Source organism: Amblyomma mixtum, chromosome 8, assembly GCF_055824585.1.
Source record: "Amblyomma mixtum isolate Tamu chromosome 8, ASM5582458v1, whole genome shotgun sequence".
NCBI classification, from domain to species: Eukaryota; Metazoa; Arthropoda; class Arachnida; order Ixodida; family Ixodidae; genus Amblyomma; species Amblyomma mixtum.
Window position 1 is genome coordinate 52,757,744 of NC_143019.1, and position 26,118 is coordinate 52,783,861.

At 46.2% G+C, this 26,118-nt stretch overlaps 2 protein-coding genes across 2 annotated transcripts; both read right to left on the minus strand.

Moving 5' to 3' along the window:
• Positions 1 to 1,584: 1,584 nt before the first annotated feature.
• On the minus strand, positions 1,585 to 24,702 carry LOC149332442 (hemaphysalin-like). The gene is made up of 4 exons (XM_089557516.1): positions 24,635 to 24,702; positions 21,345 to 21,410; positions 9,692 to 9,871; positions 1,585 to 1,781 (listed from the first exon to the last, which is right to left on the minus strand). The coding sequence occupies exons 1-4, from the start codon at positions 24,672 to 24,674 to the stop codon at positions 1,585 to 1,587; spliced, it is 483 nt and encodes a 160-aa protein (XP_089413642.1). The 5' UTR covers positions 24,675 to 24,702.
• LOC149332443 (uncharacterized) lies at positions 19,150 to 20,861 on the minus strand. The gene has a single exon (XM_089555753.1). The coding sequence runs from the start codon at positions 20,830 to 20,832 to the stop codon at positions 19,498 to 19,500; it is 1,335 nt and encodes a 444-aa protein (XP_089411879.1). The 5' UTR covers positions 20,833 to 20,861; the 3' UTR covers positions 19,150 to 19,497.
• Positions 24,703 to 26,118: the final 1,416 nt, after the last annotated feature.

Consider the following 26,118-nt stretch of genomic DNA (forward strand, 5'->3'; position numbering starts at 1 on the left):
CTATGCATCAACAGTGACGAAGTGATTGAACGCGCAAAAGACGAGGGCAGAAGGAAGGACACAAGAAAGGCACCGATTTCAACTATAAGGTTCATTGAAAAAAAAAAAAACGCTAGAAATATATACATGGGACATAAACATAATTAATTTTCTTTATTTCACACCTTCCTTATTTTTGGCGTCAGCTTCCTCTTTTCGCTTACTTACTAATTTGCTCTGTGCAATTATGTCGACAATTATCACTAACTCTCCCAAGTTTCCACTGTGTCGACGTTGTGCCTTTTGCGATGCGGGCTGGGCAGCATTATTTTTTTCTTTTTCTTTGCTCCCACTAATATATGTCACGACATTGAAAACAGGAAAGTCTGTAGTCGCGTAAAACTCAAGAACGAAACGGCACATTCCCTCAAAGGAGGCCCTCCAGATAGTAACATCGACGGTACAGCTTTCTGCGGCTATTTAGCCAAGGCTAAACAAGAGAGAGAAGGAAACGGTCCTCTGTTCCCGTGCTGGCATCCTTATCCCGAACAAGGATCACCTCACCTCTGACGCCGTTTGGACAAAGACGGTACCCTCTTTGCCCCAACTCTCCAACTTTTCCCCTTCACCCTTCCGGAACCATAGACCGAATAACGAAGCCTTTGGCTTTGGCGAGGGACAGGCAGAGAAAGAAGCATGCGGAACCACCCCAGCCAACACCTCCCCCCACGCACGACGGGGACTAGCAGCCGGGCTTGCCATGGTTCGTTTGTAATCCTCTGAAGGCAGGCGCAGCAACAAAAGAAAAGCCTTCGCGCAGCACGGGTGCACGGGTCAAGAAAGGACCGGACACGTATCTCAACATCTCAACCAAAACCAGTCTCGGGTCGCTGGGGGCAAGACGGGTACACACTTTCTCAGTGATGGATCAGTGTCGTAGCCTGGTGGCAGAATATGAACTACTCGCAAGATGGCGGCAGTGGAACCGCCACCTTAAAAACACTCACGTGCACATTGCTGAAAGCATCAGTGCGGGCATGTGAACCTACCGTCGTCACGGCGGCTGAGGGTGGCGCTTATTAGGTCGCCGCCGACTGCTGTAAAGCTTGGTGCTTGGGCATTCTACCTGACAAGTGTAGATTCGACTGTATTACTCATCGCCGAATTGTGCATTTTACATCGCGCCATAAACGTACACATCTCACGGCATCAGCCACTCACCTGAAGGTTTCCATCCACGTGCCCGGACTGTTCATTTTTCAGCCTCTTTCCTTCCACGAGCCGTTAAAGAAATGAACGACTTTCCCCACTGTATATCGCTGGTATCACTTACCCAACATAGTTCGCCCATAATTTAAGTTACCTCCTGTGTACCTAAAACACATAGAGCACTGTTACTCTTCCTCTTCATTTATCATTCCACCTCTTATGTATTTGTCCCCACAAGTGGCCTTTATGAAAATAAAATTATAAGATATGAAACAACATACTGCTCTTTACTTTTAGTGCAGGCTCGTCTCCATGGGGTTGTGTCAGCAATAATACTCATACGCTCCAGTTTATAGAGAAGTTTATCATGCGGCACTTTATCAAATGCCTTATCCATTACAAAGGACCGGAAACAGGCCTGCACGCTTTCTCGCAGGCAGTCTCATTCGGGAACAAATTCCCCTGGGGCCAAAGCTGTCCATCTTCTAGGACGTCCGTCTTTACCACGCAGCGATCTCTCGAGGCGTCGTAGCGGTAGTACAGGTCGTATACGCCGCCAATTTTGTATGTTTCTTGCAGGCAAACAGATGCCGCTGCAAAACAGCGTTGGACCACTCCGTCACATTGTAACTAACATGTTTTTGTTCATCGAAGTATCTTTTCAAAGCATCAATGCAATTCATATTCATGTCAATCTGCACTTGTTGAGGGAACAGCCGGCCGCACAGGCTTCGTGAAAAGTTGCCGAGCTGCATGGTACAATTTGTGGTTCATACCTCTAAACCCTCTCAGCTCCAAATCATCGGTTGATGAATCAACTCATCATCATCAATCTGATGGGCAGTGATGGCTTTATAGGCGCCATAGTTACCCCAGTAATTTGGCCAATCCTGTACATATCACTTACGCAGGCGAAAAATTTCAGGAAATGGAACTTAATGTGCACCTTGTCTACGGTGATAAATCGCATAAAGTACAAACACTGCAAGGCATAAAGATTATAAAGCCGAAAATATTGCACGAAGTTAATACCTTTAAAGATACTGAAGAAGCAGATTTATTCTACGTTGTAAGCTCGCGATTCTTCTGTCTTTAAAGATGGAACACGCAATGACCAACCTCAGTTATACACTAACTTAGCCAAAAACCATGAAACGCACTTTGCTCATTAAAAAAAAAACCGTCTTTGCGTCAAAAAAAAAAGCAACTGATTCTGTTTTGTTCTTGTATCAATGAATGCAGTAAGGAAGTTATATAATATAAATCCTGAGTACAACGATTATACTATTCCCTGGTTCTCGCGTTAATACAGCCACACGTAAGCTCAGCTTTTGAAAAGATAGCTGCTTCTGCGACTCTCTAAAGGAACGCGAGAAAACGTATACACATCGCTTAACACAGCTTGTGGCGCCGGCTTGTGGCGCCGAAGGAAAGCCTAATCATGATTCCGTCCCTCCCTCTCCTTGTTCATATTGCGTTTTGCAAGAACCCCGCCTTCCCCGCAACTCTCTCTAGATGTGAGAGGAACGCAGCAGAGGGAAGAGGGGAGAGTAAAAGTTCAACTCTGTGGAAAGGAAACGCGCAGTAACAAAGGACGCCAATGAAAGCTAGGGAGGGGATGTTTGAAGAGGGAGAGAAAGCGGCAGTGAGGTGATTATTGTAAGCGAGGGGAGGCCCATCGACTCGTTCATAATTTATGTTATTGAAACATTACAGTAGCTAGCAAACCTGTGTCTCACCGATGCGTTGAAGAAATCCTGTCTTTTCAATACCAGTCACGGATTATTAGCAAGAGATATACAGGTTACCGAGAACAACCTTTATTCTCGGTGGCTTAAGGAATATACGGAAAACTAAATAATAGGAAGTCTGTGAATGACCCGCTTGTCGTAAAAAAATCAAATCATTGGTGTCGTATCTTGCCTACACAGTGTATTGCATAAAGTGAGGCCGATGGCACACTGAGGAAAACTTCATTCTTGTTCTCAGTAAAAAATTGATTTTCTGGCTATTTTTGGCTACGCTGATGTTTATCCGGCAGTTTTGGAGACTGAGTTTTGGATGAAGAAATAGATTAAAAATTTTCCTGCCACTAGATTCGAATTCGTGGCATCTACACCTTGCAGTTTGCCACTGCTTTCAAACGATTGGTAAAGTAGCTTAGCTTATGAAATCGGCGCCAAAATTCGGTGTGACACAGGCAGTTTTTTCGGGAATTGGCAGCTAGTGGCGACACTAGGATTTCTTTTCTCTTTTTTTTTATTTCTAAATTACAAAACCTTCGTTTTATATGACGGTGGTGTCTTCAGGATCAAAGTGTGGTACTCTAATAGAGTCCGGCCAGTGTTCGATAAAATATTAGAACTGTTTTATATCCTGCACTGCTGGCGTTGTGTACTACACCCCCTTCAAGCTCTAGGTACATCGCTACAAGGCAAAGATGCGTGCGAAGTTAAGCGCTTTAATTTCTGGTATACAGTTCGGATGCTATACATAATTTAAAGTTGAAATTCTGCCTCTTGCAGACTATCTGCAAGTGCGGACTAAACAATATTTGTTGTTAATGTCGCGCATTGTGCCCAACGCGAATCGATTATGACGTTCCGTGGTACTTACGGTCTGCTTCTCTTCTCATGCATGGCTCACTCGTTGCCCGCATGCTTTCTGGCGCTACCTGCTACCTCGCTTTCGAAGAACATCAACATACGCACAAGTTTACAATTGAGCGATGGAATCCTCGAGTGCGATCCGTTGTTAAGCCATCAAGGGCTTCGCTAATATCAGCCTGCGGGCGTCTGCGCTCGATGAAGAGAGTAACAGAGGAGATAACCACAATAATAATGAGTGTCGTTCCAACGTAGGAACATCGGATCCAGTTGTTCTCCTGGCTTTGGTCGCTGCTGTTTGGTGACGTAGACGCGGCTTTCAAGCGTCCGCGGGAAGCGATCGGACCATTCACTCATTGCTGACTGAACCTCGTCATTGGAGGCACACCGCAGCCAAATGTTAACCGATGCGTGCTGCGAGTCGCAACGGCTATCGTAGACGTGGGCACTCGCTGCTTTCTTATTATTGCGAAAGCAATGCTACTTTCACTTTCAAGCCTTTGCGGTGCACATGAAATGACCTTTCGCATGACCTCTGTGTGACGTCACGCCGAAGAGCTGGGCGACCATCTCGCGCCGTCCGTGTGCGACGGCGGTGCACATGAACGGCGGCCTAGCTCCCGCTCTCTCCGCCAGGAGCGCCACAGGTGTTGTGACGTCACGCCGAAGAGCTGGGCGACCATCTCGCGCCGTCCGTGTGCGACGGTGGTAACGGCGGTGCACACGAGCGGCAGCCTGACTGCACTGGATTGGATTGGATTGGAATAGATTGGAATAGATTAGATTAGATTAGATTAGATTGGATTGCATTGGATTGGATTGGATTGTATAACCGATGCATCACCACAAGTCTAACCACAAGCACCACTACCAGCTACACTACCAGCTGAACCATAGCGTAGGTACGGATATTGCTTTCGCAATTACCGGGCTTAACCAAGCTAAGCCACAGCGAATTTTTTTTTGAGGTTGGTTACAACGGTAACCGTCCGGAATGTAGTTACCCTGGAAGAAGGAAGATGTGGCGGAAGTGGAGAAATCTTGTACCAGAGGATGATTATCATGGAAAGAGGAGGGCATGGCGAGAGCGTGAGAACGCGCAACCCGTATGTGGTTGCCGTGGGAACCAACCAGTTAGATAGTTAGCCTATAACAATGTTTGCCATGGAAAGATAGCACGGCGAGACAAGAAGAGTATGGCGAGAGTGTAGAAAAGTGTATCACAGTAATCATCCTGAACGTGGTTACCGTGAAAGGAGGAGGAAGGCTACAACGTGAGGTGAGGAATGTAGGACGGTCCATCTGCGGCAACTGATGAGAAACGCTCCGCCCTAGAAAATGATTATCGGCGGTGCTGCTTTTTTTGAGCAGCGGACTCCTTGTATAAAACTAAAAAGAGCCCCCTAGAACTATAAAGAAGTGAAGTCGTCCTCATATTCTCCATCACTGCATTATGCAAAGTATAAAGATTTTAACAGGTGTCGCTAAATCTCGCGTTTACCGTCGTGTCAATTTTTGCTCTGACAGCATTTGGCACACTTATCATTTCGTGTGCATATATTTTTACGCGCGGATTGTGCACTTTAGACCTGTCTACTTTGTACTGAGGGCGTAATATGCAATTGCAAAATTTTGTTCAATGTAAAATTCTGCCCTGCCGACTGCATATTGGATGCGGACTGCACACCGGAAATTACGGTACTTGAAATTAAAATGTATCTTGAGTGTTTTTTTAGCTGCGATCTCATGAGGCGTTAGTCTTCTAAATTTTGATCTTATATTTTGATACATTGCAACAAAAAGGCCCATTACAGCTTATCCCTAATCCGCCAACTTGTCTTGATTTGTTCTTCGGTCTTGCTGTTAGTTCTTTCGCTCTTAATGTGGTTTTTTGTTCACAACTGACTTCAACTTAGATTACATTACCGCTCTACTATTTATACAGGGTAATTTGTTTTAACCTCATTATTTCAGTTTGCAGCTAGAACTATTGCATAATTTGGTGTTGGGCTGCGCTGCCTAACATTGTAGCCACTAATTGGAAGGGAAAAAATTGGCAATGGTTTAGCTCTGGTTAAGCCTGGAGGATTGCGAAAGCAACGAGGAGAGAGAGAGAGGCGATGGAGAGCGCGCGGCAGCGGCGGCCGCCCCGGCACGCTAGCTATGCGCCGCTACTGCGCATGCGCAACTGGCGAGTGCGGCGGCGGAACCTCTGAGTCACCCGCGCAGCGACGGCGGCGGCGCGCCAGCTGTGCGCCGTGTGACGTCACTGCTCCTCGCGCATGCGCAGTATGGCCTTTCGTCAGCTCCGCGAAATGGCTCGGCGACTCGCGTAGTGTTGCTTTCGCAGCAAAAAGCTAAAGTTGGCAAAGAGCACCTACGTTGACCATGTGTACGATATCCCTTGCACGGAACGTTGTTCATACTCCGCTTGGCAGCCATTTGAGGTGTGCTAGGCGCTAGCAGCAGAAATGGCGCAAGTGGTACCGCGAGGATCACCCTCTGCAAAAAACCGGTAATGAACGGGGTGCTACCACGTAAGCGGCGAGCTTCATGCAGCGGCAGGTGGCATGGCTGTTACAGTGGACTGGTAGCTCACCGCTCGCTCAGTGTCGCTAGGCCTCACGTGCTTCTAGCTGAAGCCGCAGCAAGTTTTCTCTTTGCAACTAGCTACTGCTTCTCAAGAAATACCACATTTTGCTAGCAGCCTAGCATTAATACGAGAACCTCTTGTTGGAGTTTCGATATAATGTAAATCGCCTCAACGCCTTCGGTACTGAAGCGAGCAGAAAGCATTTGGGGCAGATTTAAGCTACGCCTTTAAATGTCGCATATAGGCTTTAAGGGTCAGTATATAGCCTTGGTGTTGAGGGATGATTTTCTTCTGTGGCCGGAAAATGACAGCTTTAGTTTTCTGTTCATTTACAGGCACAGCGTTAGGTGTTGCCCATTTTCCTAACGCTGTTATTGCACCATTACATGCAGATATTAGTTCAGAAATATCTTTACCAGGAAAAAAGATACAAGCTTCATCAAAATAATAAACCCCACATCGGGCTTATGTTCATAGTACTACTAAGGTACAAATAAATTAAAGAGGGAAGGTCCCATTATGCTACCTTCTGGTACATCAAAGTGGACAGATTTAACTGCTGAACAAGCATTAGTTAGCAATATCGGTGCAGCCGCGATTGCGGTATGTCATGCGCCATGTCACCGATGTTTTCAACTTAATTCTGCTCCGAGTAGCTTTGGGTTTCGTTGTGGCTATATGTAAAGGACTCTATAAGAGTCTATTCAGAATCGTTTCTGCTGCTCACCCTGATATGCGGAATAAACATACTGCATTTATTCGCGCGATGAACAGGTTCGTATCTTGAACGCACCGTCTTCTTCGGGTACCAAAAACTTCATTTTTTCCCTCGCGTAATAGCTTTGCTGTATTGGGGTTTAACGTCCCAAAGCAACTCAGGCTATGAGGGACGCCGTAGTGAAGGGCTCCGGGGATTTAGACCACCTGGGGTTCGTTAACGTGCACTGACATCGCACAGTACACGGGCCTCTAGAATTTCTCCTCCAAAGAAAGTCAACCGCCGCGGCCGGGACCGAACCCGCGTCTTTCGGGTCAGTAGCCGAGCGCCGTAACCACTGAGCCACCGCGGCGGGACCCTCGCGTAATAGAAGCTCTCCATTCTTTCATTCTGAACTATGCTTATGACCAGGGATTTCTAGCAGGTGCCTTTATTGAATGCCGAGACATGCAATAGCACATATTGTCATTGCTCGATTGTCAAGACTGCATTATCTCACCCCAGAGATGCACTGCCAATAAGCACTTACAGCAAGGAATCCGTTAACCCGTGGAAAACAAGCCGGGTCAGACAGGACATCTTTTTTCTATCTGGCGTGTTGAAGATTGTCTCAGCTTGTTGCAGTTTAGCTCGGCGCTGAATGGTGTGAGTTTTGCAAGAGTGTACTGTAATTGGGCTCTCTTTGGGAAGAATTGCTATCCGCTACGTGAATTATACGTGCGGGTTTAAGGTAAAAGTTGCGGACTATGTTCACGAATGAAAAAAAAAACCGTTTTGAGGGTTATTTTGATCTATTTAAAAGGAAATTTGTACCGGAGGTTGACTTTATTATACTAGAATACTTTTTGTTCCGTTCGAATTCAAAACCCGTACAAAATGGACAAAATCAGCCCATTTTTCCTCGGCAGTGAATGGGCCTACAAAATGCTCGGAGATATTTTAGGAAAAAATTGCATTCATTAAGCATGCAAACCCTGAAATCTTTCTCCGTATACTAAAGACATTTAAAGCGTTACTTCAGTGGGTTAAGGGGGGGGGGGGGGGGGTTAGTTCAGTAATTCGGTGTAAGTCACACGTCATAGCATAAACAGAACGGAGAGTCGAGGTTACGGATGCGGAAAAAATTATCAAAAAAAATGTCGCTTCCGTGCAAGGACTCCGTCCCATTTGTATCGCGCGAGCGTATACGATATGTTCCAGCTGGCTCATAGAAAATCACTTCTGATCTAGGCCGCCTTGTGAACTAAATGGGTCTTTGAGCGGGCGCTCTCAGACGGTGTAGTTTGGGGGGTGCGACTCCGACACGGTTCTTACTACCTCATTCTTCAGGAGGATGACAGATGGAGAGAGGGAGCGACAGAATTAGCTTTTATTTGCACCCGTCAAAAATTAGGGGGAAGAAGGCTTTAGCCGAAACCTCCATTCTTCCCGCTAACCGTCGGCGGAAATCCCTTGGGACTCGGCTGCGGTCAGGGCGAGACCGATGACTTTACGTTGCTCTACGCCTTCGTGGTTGAGTAACAAGGTCTCCCGGGATTCTACATTTCTATTCGGGTGGTTATAGGCAGGGCAGGTCCTGATCATGTGGACTAGGTTTGCTATGCTATTGCAGCGCGGACATCTATAGGATCAAAGATTTCTGGATGCCATCTACTGTAAAGTCGAGGGTTTGGAAACACCCCGGTTTGCAATTTCCTCCCCATGATTTCCTCTCTTCTATTGAGCAGTTAATCCACTGCTGGTTAAGACTTCGTGGAATGTTCTTAGTTCGTCACCCAAAGGGATGGGTTCCTCGGCGATCGACCGGAAAGTGAGCCTTCGGCGACCGCGTGCGCCTTCTCGTTTCCCCCCAGGCCCTGATGAGGCGGGGACCAGATCAGTGAGATTTGTTCGTCTCTCGGACTTTTGGCTGTTGTAGCAGAGGTTCTGCGCATATCATAATTCTTATTGGCTACCTTCAACCTTGTATCGTTATGTCTTATTGCTAGAGCAGTCCCAACTTCTTCAGCCTCAGTTGCAGTTGTGTTTTTAACGGTGCAGCACGAGACAGAGTATCCACTCTCACGGACCACTATCGCTGTGTGTGATGCTCTGCTACCTTATTGGGCAGCGTCCGTCTACAGCACATCAGATATGCTTTCGAATTGGCCCTGCAGGGCCACCGCCCTATCTTTGCGTCTGCCTTCTTGAAATACCGGATGAATGTTCTTTGGCAGCGGTGGAATTTTGAGTCTATCCCTAGTTGCTCTACTAGGTATGTTATCTGTGCGCTTTGAACACTCCGAGGGTTCCAAACCCAGGTGCAGAAACTGAAGGATCCTTTTTTTCGCGCGCTTGTACAGCGAGTAATTGCATGTCATAAAACGCTTCATATACGGCGTCGCTAATATACATAGTTAGTAATTAAATCTATTGTACCCTTGAATAATAACCAATGAAATGAATTGTATGGCACAGTCAACAAATGGGGCTGAGGGCAATATGGCATTTTCGCTTAAGACTAGCGCAGCTGTGTGGCATTCACAAGCAAAAGATTGCCGAGAAGTAAATATACTCCGCTTAAAAGGTATTCACTTAGAGACTTACCGTTGCATTTCTGCAGGCACTCCAAACGTGAGTAAAATACACTGCCGTATCCGTCTTGGCAGTTGTTCGTAAAGAACCACACGCATTGTGTTGATTTCTGATCGTAATAATAGCGTTGTACCTGGGATCCATGCAAGCACAACTCCGTTTTTGGTTTCGAGCAAGGCGCTGAGCGCAGATCTAGAAAAGGGAACATCAGTTTTTTGCATCCATGACTTGCACTGAGGCGCAGGCGCGTGTTTTCGAACTGCCATAGCCGCTGCGCCAGAAATTGCGTATGAATAGATGAACAGACAATGGATGTTATGAGAGTTTCCTTTGAAACAGAATGGTGGTAGCTGCCACCATGCTCTCTATTTCGTTTTCTTTACGTACCTATAAACAAATCTGTAAACTATAATTGTACTCTATATAAATTCGCCATTTTTGTTTGAATGCAAACTTTATTGACTTATACGTTTGGCCAATTTTTAATCCTTAATTATCTTGTATCCTAATGTCACCACCCTGCATTTCAGCCACCAATCTTTTTAACCGATTCTGGCCAGCGTCTACAGCAGATTCATTACATTACGTTTGTTATTTATAAACCCTAGGGCCTCGCAGAGAGTGACTGTGCCTATATTGACAGCTAGATGAACACTGACAAATTTTAGTAAAATATGTTCAATTGTTTGTACGAATTTATCCCACACTGCCCATATGTTATCCTCATGGTTAAATTTCTTTTTCTAACTTAACGTCCACAGACACCCTGATCTCACTTCAAAGAGTAGGTCTCTGCCTTTTCAGTTATCAAAAAGTGACTCCTCCTTTATTTGGCTTTCGCATATTTTATACAAGTTCAAAGTCTAAATTTTTTCCGTTGAATTTGTCCAGTTTTTACCATTGCATTTCTTACCTCTCCCTGAACGCTCTTTATTTCTTCGAACTGGTTTTCTGCATACTTAACTCCTTTTCCGCCACTGTGAATCAACGCTTCGTCTTTAAAACTCTTCAAATACCTTAGCTGCTCTCTTTTTATCGCCCAATGTTCCCAGATTTTCGCCACCGAATATACTCTGAGCTTCCTATGCTACAAATTATCTGCATCCAATGTCCCTCTGTGCTACCTTGTTTGCGGTTTAGGGCTAATAGACCAACATTTCTTTGATTAATTTCGAAGCCAGCATGGGCCTCCGGCTTAAGACACAAATGCGCGTTTCAAAACGTAATCCCGGGCATCATTATTCCTTTCCAAATACTTCTCAGTACTGCATACTGGTTGTACCCCCAAATTCTTTATGCTTAATTACCGCGACATCTCTTGGCTGTTTTGTCCCAGCAGTGTTTTCATGCTCTTCCTTTTGTATATAGCCGTCGTTTACCCATAACAAAATATTTAGATTTTGCCAGCCTAGGTATCTTGTGGGCTTGCTTTGTAAGCATCTGACAGTAGAAACGCTTAGTTCACCAAAACGGACTTCACTGTGCTCAAAGTAAAGCTTAGAGCGTCTCCTTCATCTCCTTCATCACAATTTTTAACCACAGTCTTCAAATCTTCCTGGCTATCATCTAGTAGTACAATAGGGTCCGCGTACATCAAACCAAGGAGCTGCTGCTCTAAGACCTTTCCGCTTTTTCTGTACGACAGATTACAACCTAGAATAGAGTTTTGTAACCTTCTCATCATAATTATCACATAAATCATGAGCAGCAGCGGTGACAATGGACAACCCTGACTTTACTTTTTTTGTTGATTGCTCGACTGCTCTCGCACTACTTATCCTTTTCCATGCAATCGAACGTTATTTGGTTATATTTCCTTTAGCAGTTCTATTACATCATGACCAATGCCTCAGTCTTTCAGTCCGCTCCAGAGGGGCTATATATTTGCGTTGCCGTATGCACTGCGTACGTCCAGAGAGGCTAAATACGGAGGCCTGTTTTCCGGCTTTGCTATTTTTCAAAATTCGGTAAGGACGAGCAGGTTTACATCTAAGCGCCTACCACTTCTGAACCCGTTCTGAAATTCTCCCAGTGTGGTATACTTTCTGTCTATGTCTGCATTTTAATTTCACTGCCTGTACTTTGCAGCTGTATGTATCCGAAGTCAATGTTATCATTCTGACAGATTTCATGTTTGTCCTGTCTCCTTACCGTTTGTAGATGAAAGTCATTCTACTCAGTCTCCTGCTGTGTGAAATTTGTTGATTTGATATGCGGCTTCCAATGCTCTTAGCCACGTTTACTTGCTGATGTGAACAAGTTGATTAATTAGCTTTATTGGAACTTCGTCAATTCCTGCGGTTTTATATTTAGGAATATTTGCCTTCGAGTTTTTTCTGTTATAACTGTTTTATTCCGAACTCCTTTTCGTTATGTTTTCCTCTGTTGCTTCTCCATTCAGGGAGATAATTTTTTTCGTCTCCCCTAAAAGACTAAGCCACAACTGATTAAAAAATGGCTGAGGCTTAGCTAAGGTTAAGCCTAGTCAGATGCGAAGCATTTGATGGCTAGGCTTGGTAATACATGGCTTTCCTTGATTGACGTTCATCCCGCTCTTCATCGGTCTCTGTGGCACGCTGAAGCTTTCGCTTCTCGTTCAAATCAGCCCTGCTTCTAGGCGGCATCCCAACACCTGGCCGCCTCGTAAGTGCCCGGAGAGCCAGGCAAGCTCAGTTTTATACCGCTGCTGTAGCGTCACGTGGTCAGCTGCAGCGCCTCTGATGTGGAGCCTCCACCGCCGCGGCCGACCGCGCGAGCCGGCAGCCCATCTCTCCTCTGCTGTGACGTCATGTTGTCACGTGGTGTCACGTGGTCACGCTAAAGGTCAATGGTAGCTCCACCGCCGCGCTCGACGGGCTGTAGTGTAGCTCTAGTAATATGCTTCGCATAATATATTTTACAACGTCGTTCCCTTATGAACAGTTTACTTCAGCATCTTGAATCAATTCTTGCTTTGTTTGATTCTTTTCACCTGCACAACTTATATGGATCCAGGATTTCCGTGGCCCACTTAAGGTTGTATCGCGAACTTGAGCCACCCATCGATTAATGGACCTGCTTTATTTTACACTGGACGAGTACATGTACTTCCAGTCTGTTCTACCTATAAGATATCCCATTTCTGGTCCATTTCGAATTGAGAAAGCTCAGCCTTCTTTACCCCCTTCACTTTCCTATGTCCTCAATTTCCATATTCACCAGCCTCATGGCTTACTTTTTCCTTTCAATGGTTTGTCACTTTTACTTGTTTGATTATCGAACGGATGAGTCCGTATTATTGATTATAATCCATGTTTTCCACACCGTTCTTTGTATGTGCGTTTCCTTTACGTGTTCCCTTCATTGCTGTTTTGATCAGGTGTCCCATCTGCACACTAATACGCTTATTATCACTTCCCAAATGGTGATTCCCATCTTCGTCTATTTCAATTTTTTGCGAGCTTGCTATAGAATCCCTGCGACATAAGGCAGTTATCAATGGTCGACTGCCCATTCCTGAATTCCCATGGGAGCTATCCTTCACATTTAGATTTGCTGTTTACGGAAACGAAATTGTCCTGCTGAAGAAGTTCTCAGGTCAACTTCTTTAACTGTGTATTCGTCCATATCATCGTTGAGGCCATTCACATTTCCGATTATAATTATCTCGTCACCATCTCAAAACTGCTTCATATCGTCTTTGAGAGGTATTGCTATCTTTGTTATCTTTCTCCAATTCTTCCTTGTTTATAGAATGGCTACCTCTAGCCGTGTTATTATAGTAGCTATAACTGGTATAGCCAATATAACAACATACAGCTCCGGCACCTAGTGGACATCATGAAAATATTTTGTGTGATCAGATCCCAGCACAAATGAAAGGTTGCGTTCCTGATAGTTCCATGGTGCGGTAGGATAACACTGACTTTTTTCATACGTAAAAGGACAGCTGTAATACCATGCATTCAGAAACCTTTTTTCGTCATTTTTGTCTTAGGGCTATGTCTCCTGTTAGTTCGCAACCTGACTAAAAAAAAATGCAGCATGTCGGCGTCCATCCTTTATCTTGTACCCGTGTGCCATATATCCTTGATAAGTAATGTACCAAAGCAAGATCGAATTATGAAATTATGAATGCTGTTTTGTTGGTTTGTTAATAAGGTTTAACATCCCAAAGGGACCATAGCTATGAGGGACGCCTAAGTGGAGGGCTCCGGATAATTCCGGCCTCCTGGGGTTCTTTAACGTGCACTGTTATCGCACAGCACACGGCCCTCTAACATTGCACCTCCCCCGAAATGCGACCGCCACGGCCGGGATCGAACCCGCGTTTTTCGGGCTCCATAACCGAGCACCATAACCACTGAGCCATCGCGGCGGCTCGAATACTGTTTTGTGTGTACCCCGTCCGACTGCATTTTCGGATGCGCTTGTACTTTCAAACCAACGTGAGAGTAATGTTAACTATACAACGAGGTATAATAAGCGTACACCGTGCTTGTCCGTTCCTTAAGGGCGCGAAGTTCTTGCAATGTTTGCGGAGTAGAATCTTTCGCTCTCCTGAAGTGTGAAAGGTGAATAAATTTCGCCACTGCATTTTTTTCCGGTTGACGCTTCTTTGCTTGTGTCTGTTCCTTGGTCTGTACATCATGGAGAGGACTTAACGTTGGTTTGTCTTTTTTGTGGCCATGCTAATGTACTTTTTACACTGAGCATAAAAATCTTTAGACAATAACGAAAACATTGATTCCTTGATATGGATTGGTGCTGCATGTAAAGATGAATTGGTGGTGAAGTCCAAGGATGGTAAAATGCAGCGGCTTCTGAGTTGGTGTAGCAACAGTATTATTTTATCGTGACTCGTCACCCTGAGGCCTGTTCAAGTTACCAAATTCGTTCAGAAAAAAAAAACCCTTTTTATCATACGGTCATTTACTGGGCTGATGCACTATTTTCTTGGGACGCAGTACACGTGTCGTTGCTTCCTGAGAAACAGCATTTTGTACCATGCTTCCTCAACGTCTCCACACCAAGCCCTTGCCCCATGCGAAGTAAAAATTTTACAGGCTCACTGCCGATAAGACGCGTTGGTATTGAGTTAGTGCTTCTTCGACAATACTTGTCCATTGTGCAAGTTTTGTGCGAGAAAACTATAAACCAAATGTAACCAGTGGGAGAACTACGCCACCGGCTGAAGTTGAAGGGATTTTCAAGTGGCGTAGACACGTTGGCTTTACTTTACACACTTTTCTGGCTTATCAGAGCTCTTTTTCGGTAAAAATTAGCGGATCTAGTGTCAAACGACGCTAAAATATTAATGTAGCTTAGATGTCCATTCCATTTTATTTACCATTTAACCAACACATCTTGAGGTAAGACACGGTTTATCTGCGCCTTTTAAGCACAAGAAGGTTTGCAGATTATTTTTTTTTTGCAGAATATTCGCAGTTTTTTGTATACAGCATGGCAGTAGAAGTGAGATGACATTATTAAAGTAACTTAAGCAGAAGTTAATAATTTTCGTGACCTGTACTTCCCTCTTCCTGAACGCCGCCGCGGTGGCTCAGTGGTTATGGTGCTCGGCTGCTGACCCGAAAGACGCGGGTTCGATCCCGGCCGCGGCGGCTAGAATTTCTTTGGAGGAGAAATTCTGGAGGCCCGTGTACTGTGCGATGTCAGTGCACGTTAAAGAACCTCAGGTGGTCGAAATTTCCGGAGCCCTCCACTACGGCGTCTCTCATGCCTTAGTTGCTTTGGGACGTTAAACCTCACTAACCAAACCAAACCAAACCAAACCTCTTCCTGAACAGAAACTATTTTGCAATTAGCTCAAACATCGAGAAGAGAAACCAGAAAAACGCTTTATAACGTCCCGAAAGTTTGCGATTTATTGGAAAATGAGAAGGCATTTTCATATTCCTTATTATTTTATAGATCTACATGAAGGTCTGCTGTGTTCTGATTCTATTAGGGTTGCAACCGCTTTGGTGGTTCAGTGGTTATGGTGCTCGGCTGCTGACCCCAAAGACGCGGGTTCGATCCCGACCGCGATGGCCGCATTTAGACGGAGGCTAAATGTTGGAGGCCCGTGCACTGTGCGATGTCAGTGCACATTCCTTGCTAAAGAAGTTTTCGGTGTCGTATCTAGTCACCAATAGCTAATTCTCAGAGCTTACCTCTAAGCCGCTGCTTCGCATAAAATTTAGACTGAGTGAGAATTTTCGTTAAAGCCTCCGTGGCAAAAGCTTAGGGCCTTTTAGAGGATTGATCGGTCGTGAATCACTGACTCGTTAAAGCAACTAAATTGAGTTTCGTTCCAGGTAACCGACCATCAAGCAGCATAGCTGGGGCCGCTCTTATAACTTGTAATTTTTACATACATGTACACACGTAACGTAGCAAAGCGGTCAGAATTTACGGTCGGTAATCCTCCCATAGTACTCGATTTCTCTTTATGTCTTTTCTCCTTTAGCCTGTAGTGTGAATTTAATTTAAAGGATTTAACAGATTTTCTTTCTCCACGATACGCACACTCAAGTTTTACTTTTCCTTAAAACATTTATTTAAGTTGGTGTGTAAGCCTTGTTCTGACAAGAGATATTACCATGGTTTCCATTGCTCACTGCTATAGCCGAGTAGCAGCTTTGTACTCACTTAAGGATATAATCGTTTATTCATTGGTAAAAAGAGTGCAATAACGAAGCGGTTCCAGGCGTCAGCCATGCAAGCTGCAGGTTCCACACCAAAAAAGTCAAGGCTTCGAACCCTACTGAGGGCTACACCTTTCACCATCGTGTTTGTTTTTCGCGAGTTTTTTGGAGACGTGTACGGATGGACTCACAGAGAAAAGTGCGTGATCATGGGGAGGCGAAGATCTAGACGTAAAATTGATTGCTGAATTACAACAGACGCTGCTATGAATAGTATACCATGAGCATTTCTGCCTCAGCTTAGTACGGCAGGCTGACGTGCGCCATTTACTTCTCATAGAGTGCAGAAAGATGTTGAAGTGGACAGAGCTTACAGCTCATTATAATGATTCAGCGAGCCGTACGCGTTGGAATTAAAATACGGCAAGTGAAAGCTACTTTTAGGTGTGGATGATACCTTGACGGTACCTTGCGACGCTGACAGGCTCGGCACGTTCTGACGTAGTGAGTGACATGAGCACGGAGGCGAGGCCAGTAGTAATTCTCTTGGATTCGGGCTAGCGTACGGGCTATGCCCAAATGTCCAGAAGTGGGTTCGTCATGGGAGGCCTGGAGGATTTCATTGCGCAGGCTAGCCGGTACGACGATTAGGTATTGCGTATTGTTTGGAGCGAAATTTTTCTTGACCAGAAGACCATTGCGGATGCATAAAGATGGCAACACGCGCCTGAAAGCGCGTGGGGCGGTCGTGTTGCTGCCGTTGAGAAATTCCATTACATCTCGAAGTTCGAGGTCGGCGCATTGTTGGTCAGCGAGGCAGGAGGCGCTGAGAGCACTCAGTAATATGTCGTCATCATTACAGGCGTCGGTAGAAGGATCTACTGGGGCGCGGGACAGACAATCGGCGTCAGAGTGCTTGCGCCCGGATTTGTACACGACAGTCATGTCGTATTCTTGGAGCCGCAGACTCCATCGGACGAGGCGAGCGGACGGGTCTTTAAGGCTTGCGAGCCGGCATAAGGCATGATGATCGGTCACCACCTTAAAATTTTTGCCGTAAAGGTACGGTCGGAATTTCGAAGTGGCCCATACAATGGCAAGGCATTCTTTCTCGGTAGCGGAATAGTTTGATTCGGCTGGTGACAAACATCGACTTGCGTAAGCGATGACCCGTTCTTGACCCGCTTGGATCTGGACCAGGACAGCGCCTAAGCCGATGTTGCTGGCATCAGTATGGAGCTCCGTGTCGGCGTTGACGTCGAAGTGAGCCAGAACGGGAGGCGCCTGCAGGAGGCTTTGAAGGCTGCGGAATGCATTTTCTTGCGCTGCTTCCCATCTGAAAGGTGTGTCCGACCGTGTTAGGTGCGTCAGCGGCTCGGCAATGCGAGCAAAATCTTTCACGAAGCGACGGTAATACGCGCACAATCCAAGAAAACGGCGGACAGCTTTCAGGTCTTGCGGCGGCGGAAAATGGACAATAGCTGTTGTTTTTTCAGGATCAGGCTGAACACCGGCTTGATTCACAACGTGCCCTAAGAACTTCAGCTCTGTATACGCAAAGTGGCATTTCTCATTTTTGAGCGTGAGTCCAGAAGACCTTATTGCTTGTAGGACCAATTCGAGGCGGTGAAGATGCTCCTGGAAAGTCGGGGCGAAGACGACAACATCGTCAAGATAGACGAGACACGTCTGCCATTTTAAATCGGCAAGGACGGTATCCATAAGGCGTTGGAAAGTTGCCGGTGCAGAGCACAGTCCAAAGGGCATGGCCGTAAATTCGTACAGGCCATCTGGAGTAATAAAAGCTGTTTTTTCACGGTCCCGCTCATCGACCTCAATTTGCCAGTAACCTGACTTGAGGTCCATCGAAGAAAAGTATTTCGCGCTACAAAGGCGATCCAGAGCGTCGTCGATCCGGGGGAGAGGATAGACATCCTTTTTGGTGATTTTGTTTAAGCGACGGTAGTCTACACAGAACCGCAATGTTCCGTCTTTCTTCTTCACAAGGACGACTGGCGCTGCCCAGGGACTCCGGGAACGACGAATTACGTCGTCGCGGAGCATTTCTTTCACTTGGCGGCCAATAGCGTCGCGTTCAGCGGGAGACACTCGGTAGGGGGACTGTCGGAGAGGGTGCACGTTATCGTCCGTAATAATGCGATGCTTCGTTAGGTGAGTTCGTCCAACACGCGATGATACCGAGAAGGTGTCGCCGTAGCGCAGAAGAAGATCTTTAACTTGTTGTTGCTGCGTCGGGGAGAGTGCTGGATTGACGTCGAACGTGAAACCAATGACTGGGCTCTGCTGTTGCGACAACGACATTGTGGAAATACTGGGTGTGCTGCTGACATGGGCGATGGCATCAACGTGAGCCACAACGGTTCCCACGTTCACATCTTGGTGTGCACCACCGAAATTGGTTATCAGCACTTCTGTTTCTCCGTCGACGAGATTAACGACTCCTCTGGCGACAGCAAGGCTCCTGGCAAAAAGCAAGGTCTGGTTGCCTTCCGCGACGCCTTCGAAATTCCGCAGTCTTGGCGCCGACAGAAACCATAATAGTCGAACGAGGTGGGATGGTGACGTGGTCATCCAGGATGCAAAGTGCGGTCGGATGGTCTGGATCTCTGTGAATTGCATTCTCTGTGGAGAAACACACGGCCTTTGACTGGAGGTCGATGACCGCTCCATTCTCGGTCAAGAAATCCATCCCGAGAGTGACGTCACGTGAACAATGTTCAAGTATAACGAACGTTGCCAGGTAGGTTGCGCCTTGAACTGCTACTCTTGATGTGCAAGTTCCGGTCAGTGTAACTAAGTGACCCCCGGCTGTACGAATCTGTGGGCCCATCCACGGAGTGGTGACCTTTTTCAGAGTGGCGGCGAAAGTTCCACTGAGGATAGAGTAATCCGCCCCTGTGTCGACGAGTGCAGTGACGTCTGTTCCGTCGAGGGAAATGCTCAGGTTTGCTGTCGTAGACGTCGTGTGAGAGGTACGGCGCGGTGTTCGGTCACGGCTGCGGTGCGGTGCGGGTTCATTTCGATACGTCAGGTGGCATTCACGTAGAGTCGGCGGTTCACGGTGTTGGACGGCATTCGGTCGTGGCATCGGGTGGCCACCTAGTTGCGGCGTAGGAGGGTCTGTTACATTTCGTCGGTGAGCAACCTCCCCCTCAAAGGTTGCTGCTTTTAGTTTTCCTGGCGGGGGCTTGGCGACCTTCCCCGAGGAAAGTCACCGTAAGACCGACGACGTGGAGATGGCGACCTGCGTCTCCCACCGGCAGATTCGGCCAGATAATCGTTGATTTCTCTGGGTCGCTGCCCAGGCTGCGGACGTGGTGCATCTGCAGGGAACCCCGGCAGGCCCATCTGGCGATACCGGCAGTTGCGGTACAGGTGACCCGGCTCACCGCAGTGATAGCAGAGAGGACGGTAGTTGGGAGTGCGCCAGATGTCACTTTTACGGGGATACGATGGAGCAGGACGAGCAGGTGGTGGCGGCCGAAAAGAGGCCGGGGTTTCCTGAAGACGACTCGGCGGCGGTTGTGCGCGACGAGCAACAGCGGCGTATGTCATTCGCGGTGGGGCTGTGGACAGCTGGAAGGGAGCTGGTGTTGTAAGCGCCTGCTGCACCTCTTCCCGAATAACCTCGGATAGAGCAGAAACCGTTGGCGCAGGCGGCGTAGCCGGGAACAGCATCTGGAGCTCCTCGCGAATGATAGCTCGTACGGTTTCGCGAAGCATGTGGGTGTTACTGATGTCCGTGGCTACCGCAGTCATGGCCAAAGGCTGACGCTCGTATTGCCGCAACCGCATATCGAGTGTCTTTTCCATGGTGGTTGCCTCCGACAGAAACTCTGCGACCGTGCTCGGTGGATTGCGAACCAGTCCGGCAAAGATTTGCTCCTTGACACCTCGCATAAGGTACCGGAGTTTCTTCTGCTCTGTCATGTCCGGGTCAGCTCGACGAAATAACTTTGCCATCTCTTCGAAGTATACCAGTATGCTTTCATTTGGTAGCTGGGTTCGGGACTGAAGGAGCAGATCGGCCCGTTCTCTTCGAATCACCGCAGTGAAATCCTTCAGGAACTGGTCTTTAAATACGTTCCATGTCGTTATGGACGACTCCCGGTTCTCGAACCACGTACGAGCTGCGCCCTCCAGCGAAAAGAACACGTGTTGAAGCTTCGAGTCTTCCGCCCATCTGTTGTACCGGGCTACGCGTTCAAATTTCTCCAGCCAGTCTTCCGGGTCTTCGCCTGGAGAACCTTGGAAGATTGGTGGCTCCCGAGGCTGCTGCAGCACAACAGAAGGTGAACTAATCGTCGTCTGCATGCCTATTTCGGGCTGGACGGTCGTCGACGATGGCGCTGAACGAACCGCTTGTGTTGAGCGAGACTCCAGAAGCCCAAACTCGGGTTGAAGGCCTTGGAGCCGGCGGCTACCGTGGTGTACAGGCGTCACCTCGATGGCAGATGACCCTCGAGGACTTGAATCCCTGCTTGCTGGGGGAGTCCGAGGCATGGAATGCGTTACCCAGCACCTCCACCAGATGTCACGGGTGGTACAGTACGTCCGGCTCGGTTGGACACTTCAAAGTAGGTGACTGCAGCGGACGTCAGTAGCGGTCCCAAAAGCGGAGCATTCGCAGCCAGACACTTCGGCTTCTTCCTAAGGCCAGCTCGCGCGCGCATTCCGAGCTGTCGTGGGTCTAGTAGAACGACGACGATGAATGGACGGTGTCAATATATTCAGGTCCTAAGTGAACATCAGCGTCCTGCACTGTTGCACAAACTGCCAGCAGTCAGTAAGAATCGGTTTTTAACTATTAGATGCACATAAGGAAGCATCATACAAACACATGAGAATACCAGTAAAGAGGAAAATGACTCAAACCCGAGATATTGTACTGAATTCCATACCTTAGCTACAATAAACGGAGATCAAGTTCTCATAAACTTATTAAGGAAACTTTAGGGAATCAGATACAATATAATGTGACATTAAAACAGACAAAGCGCAGTCACACAGCTTACTTCTTGATGATACTTCAGTCAGGTTGTTTCCTTCAACCGTGTAAGGGTATATACTTTCAATTGTTCCTGGAAAACGCAAGCAATAGATATTTTATGAATCATGCACTAGCTGATTTTAACAGTAAATAGTTAGGTTATCAATGATGAAATCAGGATTTACTGAAATGACAGTGAATATCAGATTATTACTGTAATAATTACATTCATCATTGATTGTTACGTTTGTGTCAAAATTTTTTCGGTAATCGTTATTGTACCCCAGGTTTATTTCCTAACTAAAAAAAGTCGGACTAATTAAGTTTTTATGTTACGAGGGCCAGTGATGTTTAGCCGGTTCATCAGTGAAGTTAGGTGGTAATTAATGGAGGATAAACATTGTGAAGACCACCACAAAGGACCATAAAATGATGAAAGGGGTCCTCTTTTCGATACGCTGTAGTTTTGTTTTCGAGTACATAATATAAAGACATTTCATTTTGAGTTTGCGTTTGAGTGCCCTGGGTGTGTAGGAGTGCCTACCCCCCCCCCCCCCCCCCCCTTTATATTAGGCATCTTTCTTTTTTTTTCAGGCGCAAAATAATTAGAAATAATTCCCAAACCATGTCCACGTTTCTAAAATGTGTCATTATAAGTAAATTATGCCCCGCGTCTTCTGTGCACCTTTAGGGGGCAAGTGTCTAGCCGCCGATGAAAATTTTACTCCTTATAGAAAGAACAGTGGATAAGTGGAGCGAGACTTGAAAATACTGCTGAGAATTCGTCCGTCCGGGTGGTCTATTTCATACAGTGATAAGCTTATTTCGGAAGAAACAGCGGAAGAAAAGACAAGCGACGAAGAAAAATCGGCACATACATAGACGACTGCTGACTCCCTATGAACATTTTTGTTAAACAAAAAAAAACGTACATTTATACGTAAAGTCATATGGCCCAACAGCCAGGTGCAAATGCTTAGAGCACAGTCATAGCGAAATCATCATTGACGTGGCGAAATCCTAAAATGGCACCACCAACACATCACTCTCCTCCCCCCCCCCCCCCCCGCACCCCTCCCTCCTTTTGTTAGGCATCCTTCCGACCTTCGGAATCAAGAATTGTCTATAGTCAGATATAACTTAAGTCTGCAGTGAACCTCCGCCCACATTCAGGTCCGCCGCACACAATTGCTCCACGACAGAAAAGTAGTCCGTTATAGGCAAGAAGATAATCACAAGAAAAAAATTATTAGCACTAGCATTTTGATACCTGGCTTGTTTAATAGAGTCAAACATTGAAAAGCTGATTTCGTTTACTTTTGCGATTGGCCAGCGGAGTAATACAGGACGCCGTGGACCGTGGCCAAGCGTTAGCAACTGCTGTTTTTTTTTTAAGTTTTAACCTACTATTGAAAGGAAACCTTTTTAATGACAAGAAATAAGGTCGGCTGGCTGACGCATTCATGTTGTCTTTTTCGAATGAAACACGCCTCCATTAACTCCCTCTCTGTCTGATCGCTGTGAGGAAATGAAATAATTGCGGTGGTTAAGAATGACTTGCACTATGGTTCTATTTTCAAAATCGCAGGAGTTCTTTTAGGAGCGAATAATTTGATTTTTAAACTGATCAAAGAAGTTCGCGTGGACGGATGTTTGCGCAGTGGCCGGTCTGCCCTATGTACACATTTTTTTCATCATAAAGGGGTCCCTGAAGCCATTGAACATGCGCTTTCCACAAACATTGATGTGTGCGATGCTGGGATACGAAACGGGCGTTTGATTTTTGTTTTCTCACGGCGGTATCTAGTAATACGGCAAAACCTCTACAGCTTGCGTGGCGCAGAGGAAGCCGCGTTCACATCGAAACGTGCCGCCACATTTTTCAGTGAGGATTTTGGTCTGGGCTAGTTAGTTCATTGTTTTTCGTCCGCAGATTACAACAGCACTATGGAACACGGACACGAGAAGACATGCAAGACAGTAGGGGCGCTGACTGCGAACTATTTATTGCATAGGAAGAACAAGCACGTTCTATACTGTTTACAGTGGGTCACGTGATACCGTCAGCCACTGATCCATGCAGACGATCAGTGGCTGAACGATCAGTTACAGACGGTATCACATGGTCCAATCCAAATAGTACAAAACGGGCTGGTTCTTTCGATGTATTAATAGTTGGTAGTCAGCGCCCGTCCTGTCTTGCCTGTCTTCTTCTTGTGCCCGTGTTCCATAGTGCTGCGGTAATCTGTAGACGGAAAACATTTTTCAGATTGTGTGCGACCCGGTGCATGCAAGAAATGACGGCCATCTATCTTCATTTTTGACATCCATTTAAGGATCTGAGAGCCCCTCCCTTCTACTCACAGTGCGGCTGTATTCGTCAATGTTCATACGCCAACTACAAAGCTGTAGGTTGCCGTCAGCTTGTAGCTAGGATGTCACCAACAGCGACTAATAGCCGCAGAGATCATTCCGAGCACTGTTTCGGCAGGCGAAAAATACAGAAAACTACACTAGCCTTTAATTGGCTTTTGTAAGCATATATACAACACAAGTACCGACACAAGCTCAGACATAGTGACAACGTAATCGAAATTCCTGGTTGTAAGGTGCGTGAAGTCAACACCTAAATGACACTAATAAATTCAAGACATGACACAGGCACTGGCCGCAGAATGTTCAAATGCTAACTTTTCACTTACTGCGAATTAACGCGCACAGCAAAAGAAAATTTCGCCGGGGGTTAGTTACTCTCTTTCCACCGAGATCGTTGCAGACGGTGCTCAGAGAAAAGAAAAAAAATTCTATTGAAATTCGGTAGTGTTCATACGTTTAAAGAACGTTTTCGTACTTTTTCGTACCCTTAGTGGCGGAACACATCAGCCATCAAATACAACTTTTGTAAGAAACTTCGCACCCCTCCTCCTTTTGTTAAAAAGAGGGCTTTTGAAAAAAATTGCTTAAACCAACTATTAATACTTCATCAATATCATCGTAAGCATAACTACGTCCTCTACCGGAGTAAATCTTTCCCCTACATCTGCAGCTAATCCTCTCCTGCGCCAGCTACGGCCATCCTTATCTCTCAAACTTCATAACCTCCGCCGACCAACTAATTTTTTTCCCCCTGCTACGCTAGCGTTCTCTCAGAATCCACTCCGTTTCTCTTAAACACCATAGCGATTAAATTTAAACGACATTATTCTTCATGGCGACACTGTTGTATGCTGTCCTAGCAATTAAGCAAAATACGAAGTTACAACAAAATACTTTAGGAAATGTTGCAAAGAAAGCAGAATAAACAAAAGTACTTACCAGCCACGTACACAAGGTAAACGAGAAAAAAACGAATCATTTTTTCCTCCTTCACTCATCAGTGAAAACTTCAAAGCTTACAGGAACACTTTTTTTTCCGTGAGGTGTTTATATACTTGGGGTGGTAAAAAGACTTTGTTTTGTTCTGCCCTTGCAGCTTTTACCACAAAGTTTACTGACCGCTGTAAATTTTCGTTATCCTAAACGAATTCCGCTTGACCTTCCGCTGTTAAATGTCAGCCTCCTGAAAGGTTTTGTTAAACAGACACTATGAAATGTCGCAGGCTTCAGTTGTTCTTGAAGCAGAATTCAATCTTGTGATCTCAGGTATGCCACAGGCTGTTCCAAGGAAATGTTTTAGTACTGGTATACAAAATTTAAGTATGTTTGTTCACTGCAGGGAATTTACTAACTGGAATGGTTTATTTTGATCGCTACGATGGCGAATTAGCCATAACATTTTTGTGCGTGTCCGCTGACAGGAACTTGTACCCAATGTTTCAAACTCCTTTTGCAGGAAGAGTGGATTAACCATCGAAATTTTAAAACAAATGCCAAACATGTCGCATGGTTCCGTAAAGCAGCATAAATTATAGTTCTGAAACGTCCTAAATTCAGCATGCTTGCTAAATTTCAGTTTAACGTTGACAGCAGGGCCAGTAGTAGTATTCTTCGTCAGAAGTGCCCGTGACAGCACTGGAAAAGACGGAGTATTTGCCCACTGCTACGCCCGTCTTGTAAAAAAAACTGGAAGAAAGAAACGGCGGGCAAACTTCATTGAGAGGCTTCGAAGGTAAACGAATATCACTAGAAGAAACGGCGAAGAAGCGAGAGCCCCAGTAGTACAACAGCCCCGCACTCTTGCCGGAGGAACGCCGATGAAGGCTGTGACAAACTTAATGAGCAGCGACCAAGCTGCGAGCATCGGTCTTCGTCACCAAGCGGCCTACTCTTCGAAGGGGTCGCCACCATACAGCTCCGAGGGAGCGACCCTGCCGCTGATCGTGACGGGCCGTCCGGAAACGCGACCAGGCGCCCCTACGGGGGGCTGGGAGGGTGAGGGGTGCATTAAAAAATGACGTTCGCAAGATGGTCTCCAGCACAAGGTTGTTGTCCTTCTATCTTGATCTAGACCTGGCGGGCAGATGACTTCGAAACTTTGCTGCTCTGAGGAGGGAAACTTGCAGCAAGTCCGATGTATGTGCAAGCTTTGTGTCATAAATGGTATGAAGAATGAATAAATGGTATTGAAACCTGATTGTGTCCTTAAACAAGAGCTCATCATCCGCATTACCGCTTGTGGATGAGTTGGAACAACGCCAAAGGGTAAACAACCTTGAGATCAGGTATTACCGAGGCCATTGCTATGAAACACTTTAAATAAATTAGTATCGCGTACAGCTGTGCGAACGGGTCGATGTCAACGACATTGACATATGCCGCGAAGTGGACGTGCCGAAAAGCAAAGCAAAGAATGTGATTGT

Coding starts and splice junctions, on each gene's coding strand:
- LOC149332443 (XM_089555753.1), bottom strand. CDS start 20,832: ATGCCTCGGACTCCCCCAGCAAGCAGGGATTCAAGTCCTCGAGGGTCA.
- LOC149332442 (XM_089557516.1), bottom strand. CDS start 24,674: ATGATTCGTTTTTTTCTCGTTTACCTTGTGTACGTGGCTG. Junction 9,872..21,344: donor GACTGAAGTATCATCAAGAA/GTAAGCTGTGTG, acceptor TCCCTTTTCTAG/ATCTGCGCTCAGCGCCTTGC. Junction 1,782..9,691: donor GTGCCTGCAGAAATGCAACG/GTAAGTCTCTAA, acceptor GCTGTTTTGCAG/CGGCATCTGTTTGCCTGCAA.